This window comes from Mus pahari, chromosome 13 (genome assembly GCF_900095145.1).
Source record: "Mus pahari chromosome 13, PAHARI_EIJ_v1.1, whole genome shotgun sequence".
Lineage (NCBI taxonomy): Eukaryota > Metazoa > Chordata > Mammalia > Rodentia > Muridae > Mus > Mus pahari.
Window position 1 is genome coordinate 79646705 of NC_034602.1, and position 12842 is coordinate 79659546.

Consider the following 12842-nt stretch of genomic DNA (forward strand, 5'->3'; position numbering starts at 1 on the left):
ATTTTGTAATGGCTATTACCACCATACATAGTATCAATATTGTTAATATATTGATTGTCTGCAGACTGCCATGAGGACAGATTTAAAGCACTGTTGATCCTGGAACTTAGCAGTCCATCCGATTTCTTTATAAAGCATTAAATGCCAGAATGACATAAAGGTTAATGTTATAGTATTAGAAATATTTTTATTTAATTAATAAACTTTATCATAAATCCAGCTAATCAACAAAAATAAAAATGAAATAAGAAACATTTTTTAAACCAAAATTCTGTTCTTCTTTATAACCATATGAACAAAGTATTTTTAAAATATGCTTAGTACTTTTTTCAGTGGCCATAATGGAAGGTAAGTGAGGTAGCATCAGAGATTTTCACAGACCCTACCAGATTATCTTGTCTGCTGTTCTGAGGTATCTTGGCTGCGATCCGTCATAGTCTATTAGGAGAGCTGTGGTTCAGTTCACAGCAGCAGGGAATTTTCCACATTTGCATTCATGTTTGAGTTTTAAGAACTTTGACATGGGCAATTATGCCCACAGGTGACAGGAAACCTGTGATTCAAGAGGGAACTTGATCACATCTCGAGATAACCCAGGTATCCTAAAGAAGTGTGCGAGTGCCCGCAGGCTTCACGCTGCTGCCAGGAGTACATAGTTTTTGGATTGGTAAGAACGGCCAGATGACGCTTCGTGAAATATAAATGGAAGAAAGACTCAGAGTGTGCAATAAATACCCTCCACCCTTCCGTCTAGGAGGACCAGAGAAAGAACTTGAGCAGCTTCAGAATATGGCTCTGGGGGTTCTGATAGCAGTCTGCCTCCTGTTCAAAGGTGCGTAATTCCCTTTTTGTTACCTTTGTCCCACCTTACAATGTGAAGTCTTAGTTCTCTGGATTCAAAGTTGTTCCCGGCAATGATCAAAATAAGGAACGTGTGGATTAATTATGTTTTTATAGGATACCTCTCTCTCTCTCTCTCTCTCTCTCTCTCTCTCTCTCTCTCTCTCTCTCTCCTCTCTCAAAGAAGCCTGAAGTGTTTACTTTTCATAATTGAAGCACACTTGATAACAGCTACTGCCCTACAGTAAGCTGTGTGTGGTGATTCAATGAGTTATGTAAATACATGAACTTTCTCCTGAGAATGAGTGTAGTTCCTTGTTCCATAATTGTACTCTTGTCAAAGGGACAGCTAAAAAGTTGTCTGGAACTGCCCTTGTCAGGTTCTGGATCTCAATGAATACAATGAGTTAGAACCAGAACAGAAAAATGGGAACCCCAGGATCAGAGCCACTTTGGTTCTGTCGTTCATATACCAAGGAAGCTCACCCGTGATAGATGTTCTTCCTCCTCTAACCATAGCAATGAAGGCAGCACTGAGTGAAGAAGCAGAGGTGACCAGCACAGCGCAGCAGAGCAACTGGACATTTAACAACACGGAAGGTATCTTCTTCCCTCTTTATTTCAAGTGACTTCTTTAAAACTTTTGACAGAAAGTTGCATTTTGATGGAGAATATTTGAAAAATTTTAAGTAAATTTTATTTTTTAGAAAATCAGCTATTTCAGAGAGATGATGATGATAAACTGAAGTGATAGGTAGGTGTGCCTGCCAAAGGCTGCCTTTTCTTTTCTTTTTTTTTTAAGAGAAAGAAGTGAAGCTGGAGGTGAAAAAAGCTGCCTGGCTTCCACTACTCTTCTAAATGTGAGCCCTGCCATGGGTTCTGCTGGGATTCTGCTTGACTTCCAATGACCCTTTTATACAGGGTATAAGTGAATATGCTTTGACATTCTGGAGAAGTGACACTGTATTTTGATCTGGAACAGGAAGCTTGGCAGCCACAGAAATTGCAAGAAGCAATGCTTTTCTTCATCTTTGGAAAGGTTTTGTTTTTTTGTTTTTTTTTTTTTTCTCGTGGCTTGCTGTCATTTTAGCATATGCTACATTTCTGATCTTTCTCACCCGCTTTGGTTAGTATTTTTGGTGGTCATATATTTTCTTTCCATCTCAGTGTGTGTATCACAAAGACTGCTTACTGTTGCTGAAGATGGCGTTTTGGCAGTTTTTAAACTCATTTGAACTAGAGATGAATTTGGAAAGCTCCTTTCCTGCTAAGACCTGAGTCTGAATGACTAATAACTCACAGACCTCATAATGGCCCCTGATAGAAAGATTATGGTTTGTGATCAGGACACAGGAACTCTTTATTTTGTTTTCAGGGTCTATCCAATAGAAGAAGGTGAAGTCAAATGGTTCTTTACTAAAAATGAAAAAGGGGGATATCTAACTGATCTTCATTTTGCCAATAATTTTAAACACCTAAAAACGGTGTTGCCCATTTGATTTTTGGATGTTGATTTGTAAAACAGAATACGTAGAAAATTTAAAGATGGGCTGCAGAGATGGCTCAGCCATTAAAGGCTGGGCTCACAACCAGAAACAATAGGAACGTTTAAAGACGTGGTTTCATCTCGGTGGTTGATTGTTTCTAGCACCTCCGCCCTTACCCATTTTCTCTCTCATAACTGTAAAGGAAGTCTCTGATTTACATAACAGCAGCAGTAAAGGAGGGAGGGAGGGAGGGAGCTACTTCTTTGCTTTCTTTGTGTAAAAATTTTGTATTTTTCCCAGCTTCGTTACAATGCTGGGATGGACCCCCGAGCTTGGGCATGCTAAGCGTCTAACACTGTGCTATAGCCTCTTATTTTGCTTTTTCACTTAGAAATATATATATATCTTATATCTTATAAATGTTTTAATGAAATTATAACTAACTTCTCCTCAAAGGGAAAAACAAGCCTCTCTGGGGTACCCTTCCTTTGGAAATGGTTTCTTTCAAATTCTCATATTTTCTAGAGAATCCTTTTTATATTTGCTTAAGTGAACTTGGTTCGTCTTGAATTAGCATGGCTTGAATGAGAAATTCTCAGTGTCTCCAAATAAATTCCTAAAGGGATCAGTTATGTTAAAGATACCAAAGTCAGCAAATTGAATGTCAGTATTAAGTTCTTGTGTATGTTCTCAAAGCAAAGTGATACGGTGTCTTGTTGGTACCCTAGTATATAGAGATTTAGTGTTTTTGACATGAGAAGGAATGTTTTTAGGTCTGTATTATTTTCCCTAAAGACTCCTGAGTAGGATTGTCTTAGCCTCTGTAGGAATGCCAAAACAGTATAGCGTGAGGAATGACTAATAGTAAGGAGGCAGAGTTATGCACTCAACAGGCCATAAGATGCCACCAACTGTGCTTAAGAAAAGTTTAAAGATGGCAACCATTCAATTATGCGGTTTTCCCTAAGAGTCTTTCCAATTGCATAAGCACCAAGGATAGTACAAGTAGGTGTTCCATCTGGCACGCCGGCACCAGCAGCATCCTGAAACCCAGATGATTTTCCAGAGTGCCCTTTCCTGACCCAGGGGTCCCCTGAGGAGGTTTCTGATCACTAACTACTTGCTGCAGTCATTTCTGCAGTGCTGAAATGAAAGAAAGAAAAAGATGTTCCATGGGATCCCACTCCCATGGCTTTCCAATGTCTCCACAATACCTCTTAACAGAGCAGAACTTTCACTTAGTGTGTTGTAGTGTTGCTATCAGCTGTGTCCACCTGAGCCCACACTGGTTCTGGCTTCTCATATCAGTTCTAAAAGCCCCCTCTCTGGTTAATCAATGAAAAATGTCCCTCTCTAGATGACACTTCATGGCAGTTCATGGAAGAGTGAAAGAGGGGATTCTTATCCTCTCCTCTAAAGAGGGAATAAACATCTGTTTTATTATTGGGCAAAGTTACATCTCTAGGTGCTGACATATTACTCCCTAGGAATCTACAGGGGAAGGGCAAAGTGATATGAGGCCTTCTGCTCTAGTTAGCATTGGTTACATCGCTGGGAAACATGGTTCAAAATGACCTCTTAAGCTAGAACCAATGCTGCCACCTTTTGACCAACTCGTTCTTATGCTTTATTGTGTAACTTCTAAAGAATAGGACAATCATTAATCTACCTCCACTGTATAACTAACTCATAATGTTTGGAGAACCTCTTGGATATAACCCCCCCCCCAAATAAAACTATCCAATATTTCAAAGGACAAAGGGTCTAAAAAACTCTTAACATAAAAGATCTCTTTACATATGTATTGAACATGTATTGTGAAGTTGGACATACTTAATTGTTAACCAATGTATCTCCTTTTCCTAGCTGACTACATAGAAGAACCTGTAGCTCTGAAGTTCTCCCACCCTTGTCTGGAAGACCATAATAGTTACTGCATTAACGGAGCATGTGCATTCCACCATGAGCTGAAGGAAGCCATTTGCAAGTAACTGCAAAGAACTTAGCAATTCTTAGTGATGGGAGAAGGGGATGTACACAGCACAGTTGCAGTTGTTCTGTGTTGTCCACTATAAATAGTGCTTGACTGCCAATAGGTATTGTACTTCTCTGGGAAAGACTATTTCTCCTGCTCTCAGCGTTCCTTAGCTACCCATAGTTCTTCATATAGGGTTGAGAAATCACGAGACCTACCTCAACCCTGGTCCACATTAGCTTCTCTCTTGATGTTGTCCTTGTTCAAGTCATGTTTATGTGGCCATGTTGGGGAGACCTCATGGGTGTCGCTTCTGTCATTTCTAGCAGACACAGTCACACAGCAAATTCCTTGTTCTTAAGTACATGGGAGTGCTTGGAGGGAGAAGGGGGGGGTAAAATGATGTAATTATCTTATAATCTTAAAAATCATTTTAAAAGAATAGAATGATGGAACTGGCAGGAGAAGGGGGGGACATTGCTTGATCTGAATGTGACTGGCCATAGTATTTGAATATTATGACATCCTTTTTTCTAAACTACTTGTCCATATTACTCAACACTGTAGTTCCCAGACTATGGCATGCACAGACCGGAAACTTGTTTGGAATGCTGACTTTAAGATCTACAGCTATGAAGTCAGTATCTGCATTTCTAACAACATACAAAGGCGACTCTGAACATACACAGGTTTCCAAGATGAGACAAATTCCTATGAGAAGAAAATCTATTCAGGAAAATAAAGTCCTGGAGCTACCATGACCTTCTTGCCCCACACTGATTGGCTCAGTTTCCTGACAAGCAGTCTGCCTTTTCCTCCTCACAATGAGGGAGCACATGAAACCTTACTGAATAGCCTGTGCTAAGTGCAGGCTGTCTCATTCATGGACTGGCTTCCTTGTGCCTTAGCAAACGTCTCTTTTTTCATCCTTTGAAATGTGTCACTCGTTGGTATGTCTGTCACTGTAGGCTTTACAGTTGCATGTTCTTTCCTCTCTTTAAAGATGCTTTACTGGTTATATGGGAGAACGATGTGAGCATTTGATCCTAACTTCGTATGCTGTGGATTCTTATGAAAAATACATTGCGATTGGGATTGGCGTCGGATTGCTAATTAGTGCTTTTCTTGTTGTCTTCTATTGCTACGTAAGAAAAAGGTATGGAAAAGACAAATCATTCAGTTGGTTGTGTGTGTTCAGTTGACAAATATTTATTGAGTCCCTACTAACATGATTTGTGTGTCTGAGAAGACCCTCTGTGATATTTTTGGTGCCTTTTCATGAACCCAGACATGTGCTTAAAAGAAAGAGAGAGAGAAAGAAAGAAAGAAAGAAAGAAAGAAAGAAAGAAAGAAAGAAAGAAAGAAAGAAAGAAAGAAAAGAAGGAAGGAGGGAAGGAAGGAGGGAAGGAAGGAAGGGAGGAAGGAAGGAAGGAAGGAAGGAAGGAAGAAAGAAAGAAAGAAAGAAAGAAAGAAAGAAAGAAAGAAAGAAAGAAAGAAGGAGGAAGGGAGGAAGACAGAAAGAAAGAAACCTTACCAATACAATTAGAAAAATGCAAATTTATAGTTTCCTTTCCTCTTCTTTATGTTTGCCTGAGTCAAAGTTCTAAGTGGGAAAGATAGCAGGTTTTTAGAAGGCAGAGATTAAATACATCTTACTGATGAGTAGACATTTAGTGTCCAACAAGGCATGAATATTGTTGAGTAAACAGTTAAGAACTGAATACTAAATGAATGAAAACATGTGACAAACATTGACCACTTTCTCCTTAGACATCAAGAGGAGTTATCTTCAGCAATATTGTTTAGCGTTAAAAACCCAATATTAAGAACTTAATCTACAAGAAAAGTTTATATTTCCACACAACTAGGAAAAAGTCAAAATTTAATGAGAGTCACATTAAGAACAAATATATTTCTACAATAATATTCATATTATGATGCATTCACTATTCTCATAAAAAAACAACTAAAATTTCAAGACCAAAATTAGAAAAGTTTGTTTTGCTTAATAGATGTTTATCAGAAAGAATCAAATATGTGTTTGATTAGCTTTATGCTGGTCAAAGAGATGAAGAATAATAATGAGAAAGAGAAAGAAGAAAGCAAGGAGAAGGAAGGAGGAGGGGGGCGAGGAAAGATCTGTATGCAGGAAAGAACTGTATACATTCATGGGCTGGGCATGGAAAGCCAGGCTCTCCAGAAGATCTGGAAATGGAGATGCCCATGCATGTGACAGTGGTGGTAGTGTGACATCTAAGACAAAATGTGTATGAGCTAATTAAAGAAGACAACATAGCCCAAAGCTGCTAAGCAAAGGTGTTGCTTCAGCTCCAGTGCAGTCTCAGCCTGACTCTACAGGGAGAGATGGGATGTGAATGCTATCATAAACCCATCCCAAAGAGGAGTCCCTCTTGGCTTTAACACTTCATATCAGTCAATCATGGGTCATGATGATCCCAGTGGGGGTAGGAATCAGGGTCTTACAATCTCTTAGAAACTTGTTGGTAAGGCACTCTCTTGGCCCTGGGTAATCCTCTAGAGCAGGATGCTACTGTGCATGGGTTACTTCCTGCTACTGAATGCTGCATCCACCAGTAGATAAATGGTGTCTAGGTAGAGTACCAAGGGCAACTGCTACAGCAGCACACTTATATGTGTAATCCATCATCGCCAACACACAGCACTCTTATGGAAACCAATGTTCTCTCTGTTTTAGGTGTCTAAATCCGAAATCGCCCTATATCATCTGCTCTGGAGGGAGCCCATTGTGAGACCTTATAAGACACAGTCATCAAGTCATTTGTCAAAAGCCACAGGGACTATAATGGAGATCTTTGGATGATACAAAATGTGATAAGCTAACTTGAAAATAATGGCGGTTGGGGTCACAATGCAGTAATTGATCATTGGTTCTTAGCTTTGGTCATCATTGGGTGCCATGGAAGCTATGAGAATGAGCTACAGTAACAGAAGCCAAGTTCACTACCGTTCTTTGGGTTTGCTGTTGGGTGGTTGTTGTCACTGCAGGCAGATTTGTTCCATACTTCTGACCATCTCGGATGTGAATTTCGTTTTAATTGTTTCCTACCACACATCAATCAAGTCAAAGTAACACTACTCCCAGATTCTTCAGGTACTCAACATTTTGGACAATCCGTCTCGATGGACCTAATCACAAAGTATCTGTCCTCATGGGATTTCGGGAAATTTGGTATCAATTTTTAGATGAAAACAATGAATGGCTTAGCTCTTTGAGGGAACCAAAGATGCATTAAACCTAAACCACTAAAAGAAAATGGAGTATCCAAGGCAGTCTAAATCCTACCCAGCTTGTGACAACAGTTTGCAAACTTCATCCTTGTAGTTTGGAAGACGCAGGTGAATTCCTGAGGACTGAAAGTCACCTGGACAGCGGATCCCGAGCAGGCAAAGCAGCTGCTCCCATATGGAATATAAAGCCTGTGTGGGCTCGCCTGTCCCCTGATGGTTTTGCCTATCATCTCAGCCTTTCATTGGAAGATTCACACTTGGTATCCATCGCTTGAACTGAAGTCCAACAATTCACCTAATGACGAAAAGCCTACAGTTGTTCCCAAAATGGAAACTGAAAACTAGATATAGGAACAACAGCATGTGGAATATAACTATTTTTGATGGGTTGATAGCATATTTGCACATAGGTTAAATGAAGAAACAGTTGTAGAAATACTTATTAGGGGATCAGTATCCCTCCTTGGAATTGCTTCTGCTACATGATCCAATCTTGGGCAAGTCTCTTACATTCTTTGTGGTTTGGTTCCATTCTCTACAAGACCCATGCAGTTCCAAAATTAAACTCTAATAGAACTAAAAGATACCTCCCATCACTGCATGGCAGGTGAGATTATCCTCAACGCTTCCATTCTCAGCCCCATTTCTAACCCCCAAATGCCCACGGATATATATCCATTGTCATGTTCAGTTTGTAAAATAATAATTTATTTTGAAAAGAAATACAAAATGAAATTGCAAAATAATAACAGCTACTGTCTTTTCTTTTTTGGATTCAGTCTAGAACTATGGGCTTATTTCTTTTTCTCGTAAGCAGAACAACTTGATCTTGAGATTAATTAAAAGAAAAACCGGATTTAAATACGGCTACAGTGATAGCCAACCATAAGACCCATGCATATATTAACATGGCTTTTTATCCCCTCTTTAAGAACACAGCGTTCTGCTTTCCTTTGAGGAGAAGGAATTTCCTTGTCTCTGTGTTTCCTGCAGAAGGAATGGAATGCAGCTGCTTTGCATGTCAGCACTTTCTGCATGTGCAAGGTTACATCATGCCAAGGGGTGGGGAGTGCTGGTTCCACCCAATGACTCCAGTAACCACACCTAGAAAGCTATCTCTTCCTGAACATTTCAAAAAGAGGTAGAAAAGCCAATGAGAGCCCAGGAAGAAACACTGCAGGCCTACTTTCAATTGCTCAAGGACTTCCTCTTGAGGAAAGGCAAGGGGCACCGTAAATGATCACACACATTTGCTGTCTGTAAGTGCTTACATGTTTCAGAACAATAACCCCAAATTAGAACATCAGAGAGTTGACTTCCAGATAGTCAAATCAAAATGTTAACCAAAACAAAATCAACCCCTTCCCTCCAAAAACCAGTAGCACGCACATTCAATCTTCTTCACACACAGAGTGCTATTTATTAACAATATAAAACACACCCAGCGAAACAACACAAAAACCTAGACCAGAATTTATGAAAGTTATCTGGTTATGGGCTATTGTATAAAATGATCTTATAATCCAACAACGGGGGTTGCTTTTTCAGAAATGATTCTCTGACATACCTATGGAGCCAAAGGAACATCTGTGCACATACAAAAAGTGGAAATACATATACAATAAGATTCTGAGAAGAACAAATCAATAAAACCTTTGCCTCAGAACTGTTTTCAGCTATGTAGGTGGATCATCAGTGATGTGTTTATGGTGTTTGTGACAAAACCAGACAGCCCAAGAAATTGAACTTCCTTCAGTCCACCTTTGCCTTCTGCTATGTCTGCCTCTCAGTTCTGTGAGAGTGCATCCTTTGTTCAGCCACATTCATAAGTACTTCATTATGTACTTTAGATTATGATAGGGGTGGCACAAATCCTGTAATATTACCCATACAAAGCTAGTAACTTTACAAAAAAAATTTATAACAGCTTGTCACTGTATCCCAAGTTAGCTTTTCCTATAATCATGTTTTCATAGGATAAAATTATAAGCTAACCCATCTTTTAGAATTTCCTGCCACCATACAGTTCTAATCCTTCAGTTTTGACATGTCCACTTTGGTGGCGTCATAAGATTTTCCTTCATTATATTTAATTGATAGACAATGTCTTATGAAAAATAAGACAAACATCAACAATTTAAACTGTTGATTAAAAGGACAGTGCTTGTGTGCAGAAGACTTGTGAGCAAACCAACTCACTTCTTGACATTACAAAATGTTACGTGCTATCTTGCGTGTGATATAAATATTGATAGCTTGCAACCCACACATATGGGAAGGGTTACCAGAAGCCCTATTGCAAAATACCACTCTTTCTACCTTACATCATTGACTGATGACATCAGATAGGAACTTCTGCCAAGATGCAGTGGAAGTGTTGAAATGGAATTTGTCAGAGTCTGGCATTGCTAAGCTGGGTGAGTGCACATTTCTGTCCAAACCTTTGGCATGGATCTATCCAGTAGCACATTTAAGAGCATACTTTTCAAGTCCTGGATGATAGTTCTGTTAATTGTTCAAATTGATCGGTGACCTCGGGAGACTCTGAGCAACTAGTGACCCATGTTCCAGTCTTGAGAAGACCCATGTTTTAAAAAACTGTGTCCTGTTTTTTTTATTTCACTTCACTCCATAACCTAAACCAGGGCAGTGCCTGATGCTTCCAGACAAACAGCTCATCCCGGGTAGGAATTCAATTACATGATAAGGAGGTGGATGGCCTCTCTCGGTCCAGTCTTATCTCAACACCTCATGGCCTTTCTTTTTCATTTTCTGTGCCTCAGACACAGGAGCACAGATGTATGCAGATTAAAATGCAGTTAAGATCAAAGGCAAGTAGCTATAGCTAACCATGTGGCTTGTCCTCTGGGAGTGGCTAATGAGACGCCAGGATTAGTGGTGGGTCCGTAATCTCAGCATTTAGAAGGCAGAGGGACAATCTCAAATCTTCAAGGCCAGTTTGGGTTACTTATCTAGACTGTCTTAAAGACAAAAACAAAACAAAACAAAACAACAACAACAACAACAACAACAACAACAACAGCAACGAAATTTTAAAAATTAAAAACAAAAAGTCATGCTGTAGATCTTTTTTGGAAAGAATGGCATCTCTAGACTTTTAAATTTGCACAAAGGTATTGAATCAATATAAAGTTCTTTAACAAATCAATGGAGCATACTGGTGTCCTAGCATTGCCATTTATGATCATTTCCAAGGCTTTTAATTAACCCGACAGACTTGTGCAGACTTGTTCAAGGACACGCAACGTTCAGCTCTTTCTCTTTGCCATAGCCTAGGGGATCTTTCCCGACAGGGTATGGAAAATTCACATTGCAGGTGAACTTCTCGGGCAAACCTAGAGAGGTAGCCAAGTGATCTACAAACGAAAACCAGTTCTTTTCTTTATAATATACATAATAGCCTTTGTCATGGGCCAACCGCAGAAATTCCCTACTGTCATCTTCAGATTAAGATGTGCATACCAGTGTCAGGGTGGGGCCAGAAGAGGAGAGAAGAGCCTGGCAACAAGGAGAGTCCACAGACTGGAGACTGGAAACAAAGACTGGCTTATCCTCAAGACTCAAGGGATCAAAGGATCACTTGAGAATATTCCTGGGTGATCTGTGGACAAGTGTCATCTGGCACTGTTAACTCCCATGGGTGCACTTGACTGCGGTTGGTGATCAGACACACCAACCAAGCTGTCAGTAGAATTCAGTCTGTCTTCCTCTCCATTACCTCCATCCCTACCCTTATCCAAATTGCTCCTTAGAGAAAAATATTAAATTTTGGTGGACTAGATTAAGGCAACAATTTGAGATAAAATAAAAAAATCTGTGTCACTCTGGTTACAAGGCTTCTCACGCAGTCCTGGGGCCATTTAACTCCATGGAGTCCTTTGGATATGAAGTTCTATTAAATGGCTATAAGAAACATGAAGAAAACTGTGAGGGTTATCGGAAGGATCCCACTCACAGACATTATCTCCTTTGGCTTCCACATGTTTGTTTTAAATCAAGCCCACATTTAGAAGCCAAGGTATTTTTCCAGTGAAGAGAAGGCAGGAAATTGTCTTGCCTAGCTGTGGTTGGGAATGCTTGCATCTTCAAAAGCTACCAGCTTCCAGTGCTTAAGCTGCCAGTTCAAGGTTTCTAGGAGCCTTTAAATCTGCCAACTTGGTTGTTTGGATTGGTGGTATATGGTCTTTCCTCATCTAAATGTGATTACCACGAGGCCTGTAGAGGGCCCTGTTGCACTGCAAACCTCACAGGGTAGAGGAAACCTCAGATCAAAGAGTTGGCCAGGAATGTACCTGGTAGGAGAAACCACACTCACCTGGGAGCCGGCAAGGTGCCAGCCAATGACTCAGACACTGCCCTGCCCACATCCCTAACTGCTTTCTGCTACAGTACATGCTGGGTGTGTCTTCTCAGCAAGTTAGCCTGCTAAAGTCACCTCCCACTTCAAAGCTTGACACCAGCTTCTCCCACCACCCCGCTGCCCTGCAACTGATACAAATATATTTATTAACTCCTCCTTTGGACTGTTACCTTTAATAACATTAGTCAATTGTTTATCATTAACTCACTTTATATACAGCTCCCCTCCTCCTTGCCCAGCCCCACCCTCATAAATCCTTCATCCTGTTACCCCCTTCCCCTTCTCCTCCTTCTTTCCCAGAGGGGAAGGCCCCCTTGGGTACCACATAACCCTGGGACATCTGTTCACAGCAAGACTAAGTGCATCCTCTCCCACTGAGTCTGTGCCTGGCAGTCCAGTTAGGGGAAGGAGATCCAATGGCAGGCAACAGAGTCAGAAACAGTCCAGCTCCAATTGTTAGGGGATCCACATGTAGACGAAGCAGTATATCTGCTAGAGATGTATAAGAGACCTAGGTCCAGCCCCTGCATACTCTTTGGTTGGTGGCTTAGTCTCTATGAGCTCCCAAGGGCCCAAGTTGGTTAACTTGGTAGGTCTTCTTGTGGTGTCCTTGAACCCTCAGGCTCACTCAATCCTATCTCCCAGTCTTCCACAATACTCCCTGAGCTCCATCTGATGTTTGGCTATGGGTCTCTGCATCTGTTTCCATCAGCTGCTGGATGAAGCCTCTCAGATGGCAGTTATGCTAGGCTCCTGTCTGCAAGCCTAGCAGGGTATCATTAATAGTGACAGGGGATGTCTCTCTCCCATGGGATGGGTCTTGAATTTGTCCAGTCATTGGTTGGTCACTCCCTCAATCTCTGCTCCATCTTTATCCATGTACATCTTG

At 40.6% G+C, this 12842-nt stretch overlaps 1 protein-coding gene across 1 annotated transcript; it reads left to right on the plus strand.

Annotated features, from left to right (window-relative positions):
• The first annotated feature begins 702 nt into the window (after positions 1-702).
• Epgn (epithelial mitogen) lies at positions 703-8314 on the plus strand. The gene is made up of 5 exons (XM_021211258.1): positions 703-832; positions 1360-1440; positions 4194-4314; positions 5306-5458; positions 7019-8314. Exons 1-5 carry the CDS (start codon positions 703-705, stop codon positions 7071-7073), a joined length of 540 nt encoding a protein of 179 aa, XP_021066917.1. The 3' UTR covers positions 7074-8314.
• The last annotated feature ends 4528 nt before the right edge of the window (positions 8315-12842 follow it).

Excerpts from the sequence above, each read along its gene's own strand:
- Epgn (XM_021211258.1), top strand. The coding sequence starts at position 703 with ATGGAAGAAAGACTCAGAGTGTGCAATAAATACCCTCCACCCTTCCGT. Across the intron at positions 4,315-5,305 it reads CTGAAGGAAGCCATTTGCAA|ATGCTTTACTGGTTATATGG; the intron begins GTAACTGCAAAG and ends CTCTCTTTAAAG. Across the intron at positions 5,459-7,018 it reads TATTGCTACGTAAGAAAAAG|GTGTCTAAATCCGAAATCGC; the intron begins GTATGGAAAAGA and ends TCTCTGTTTTAG.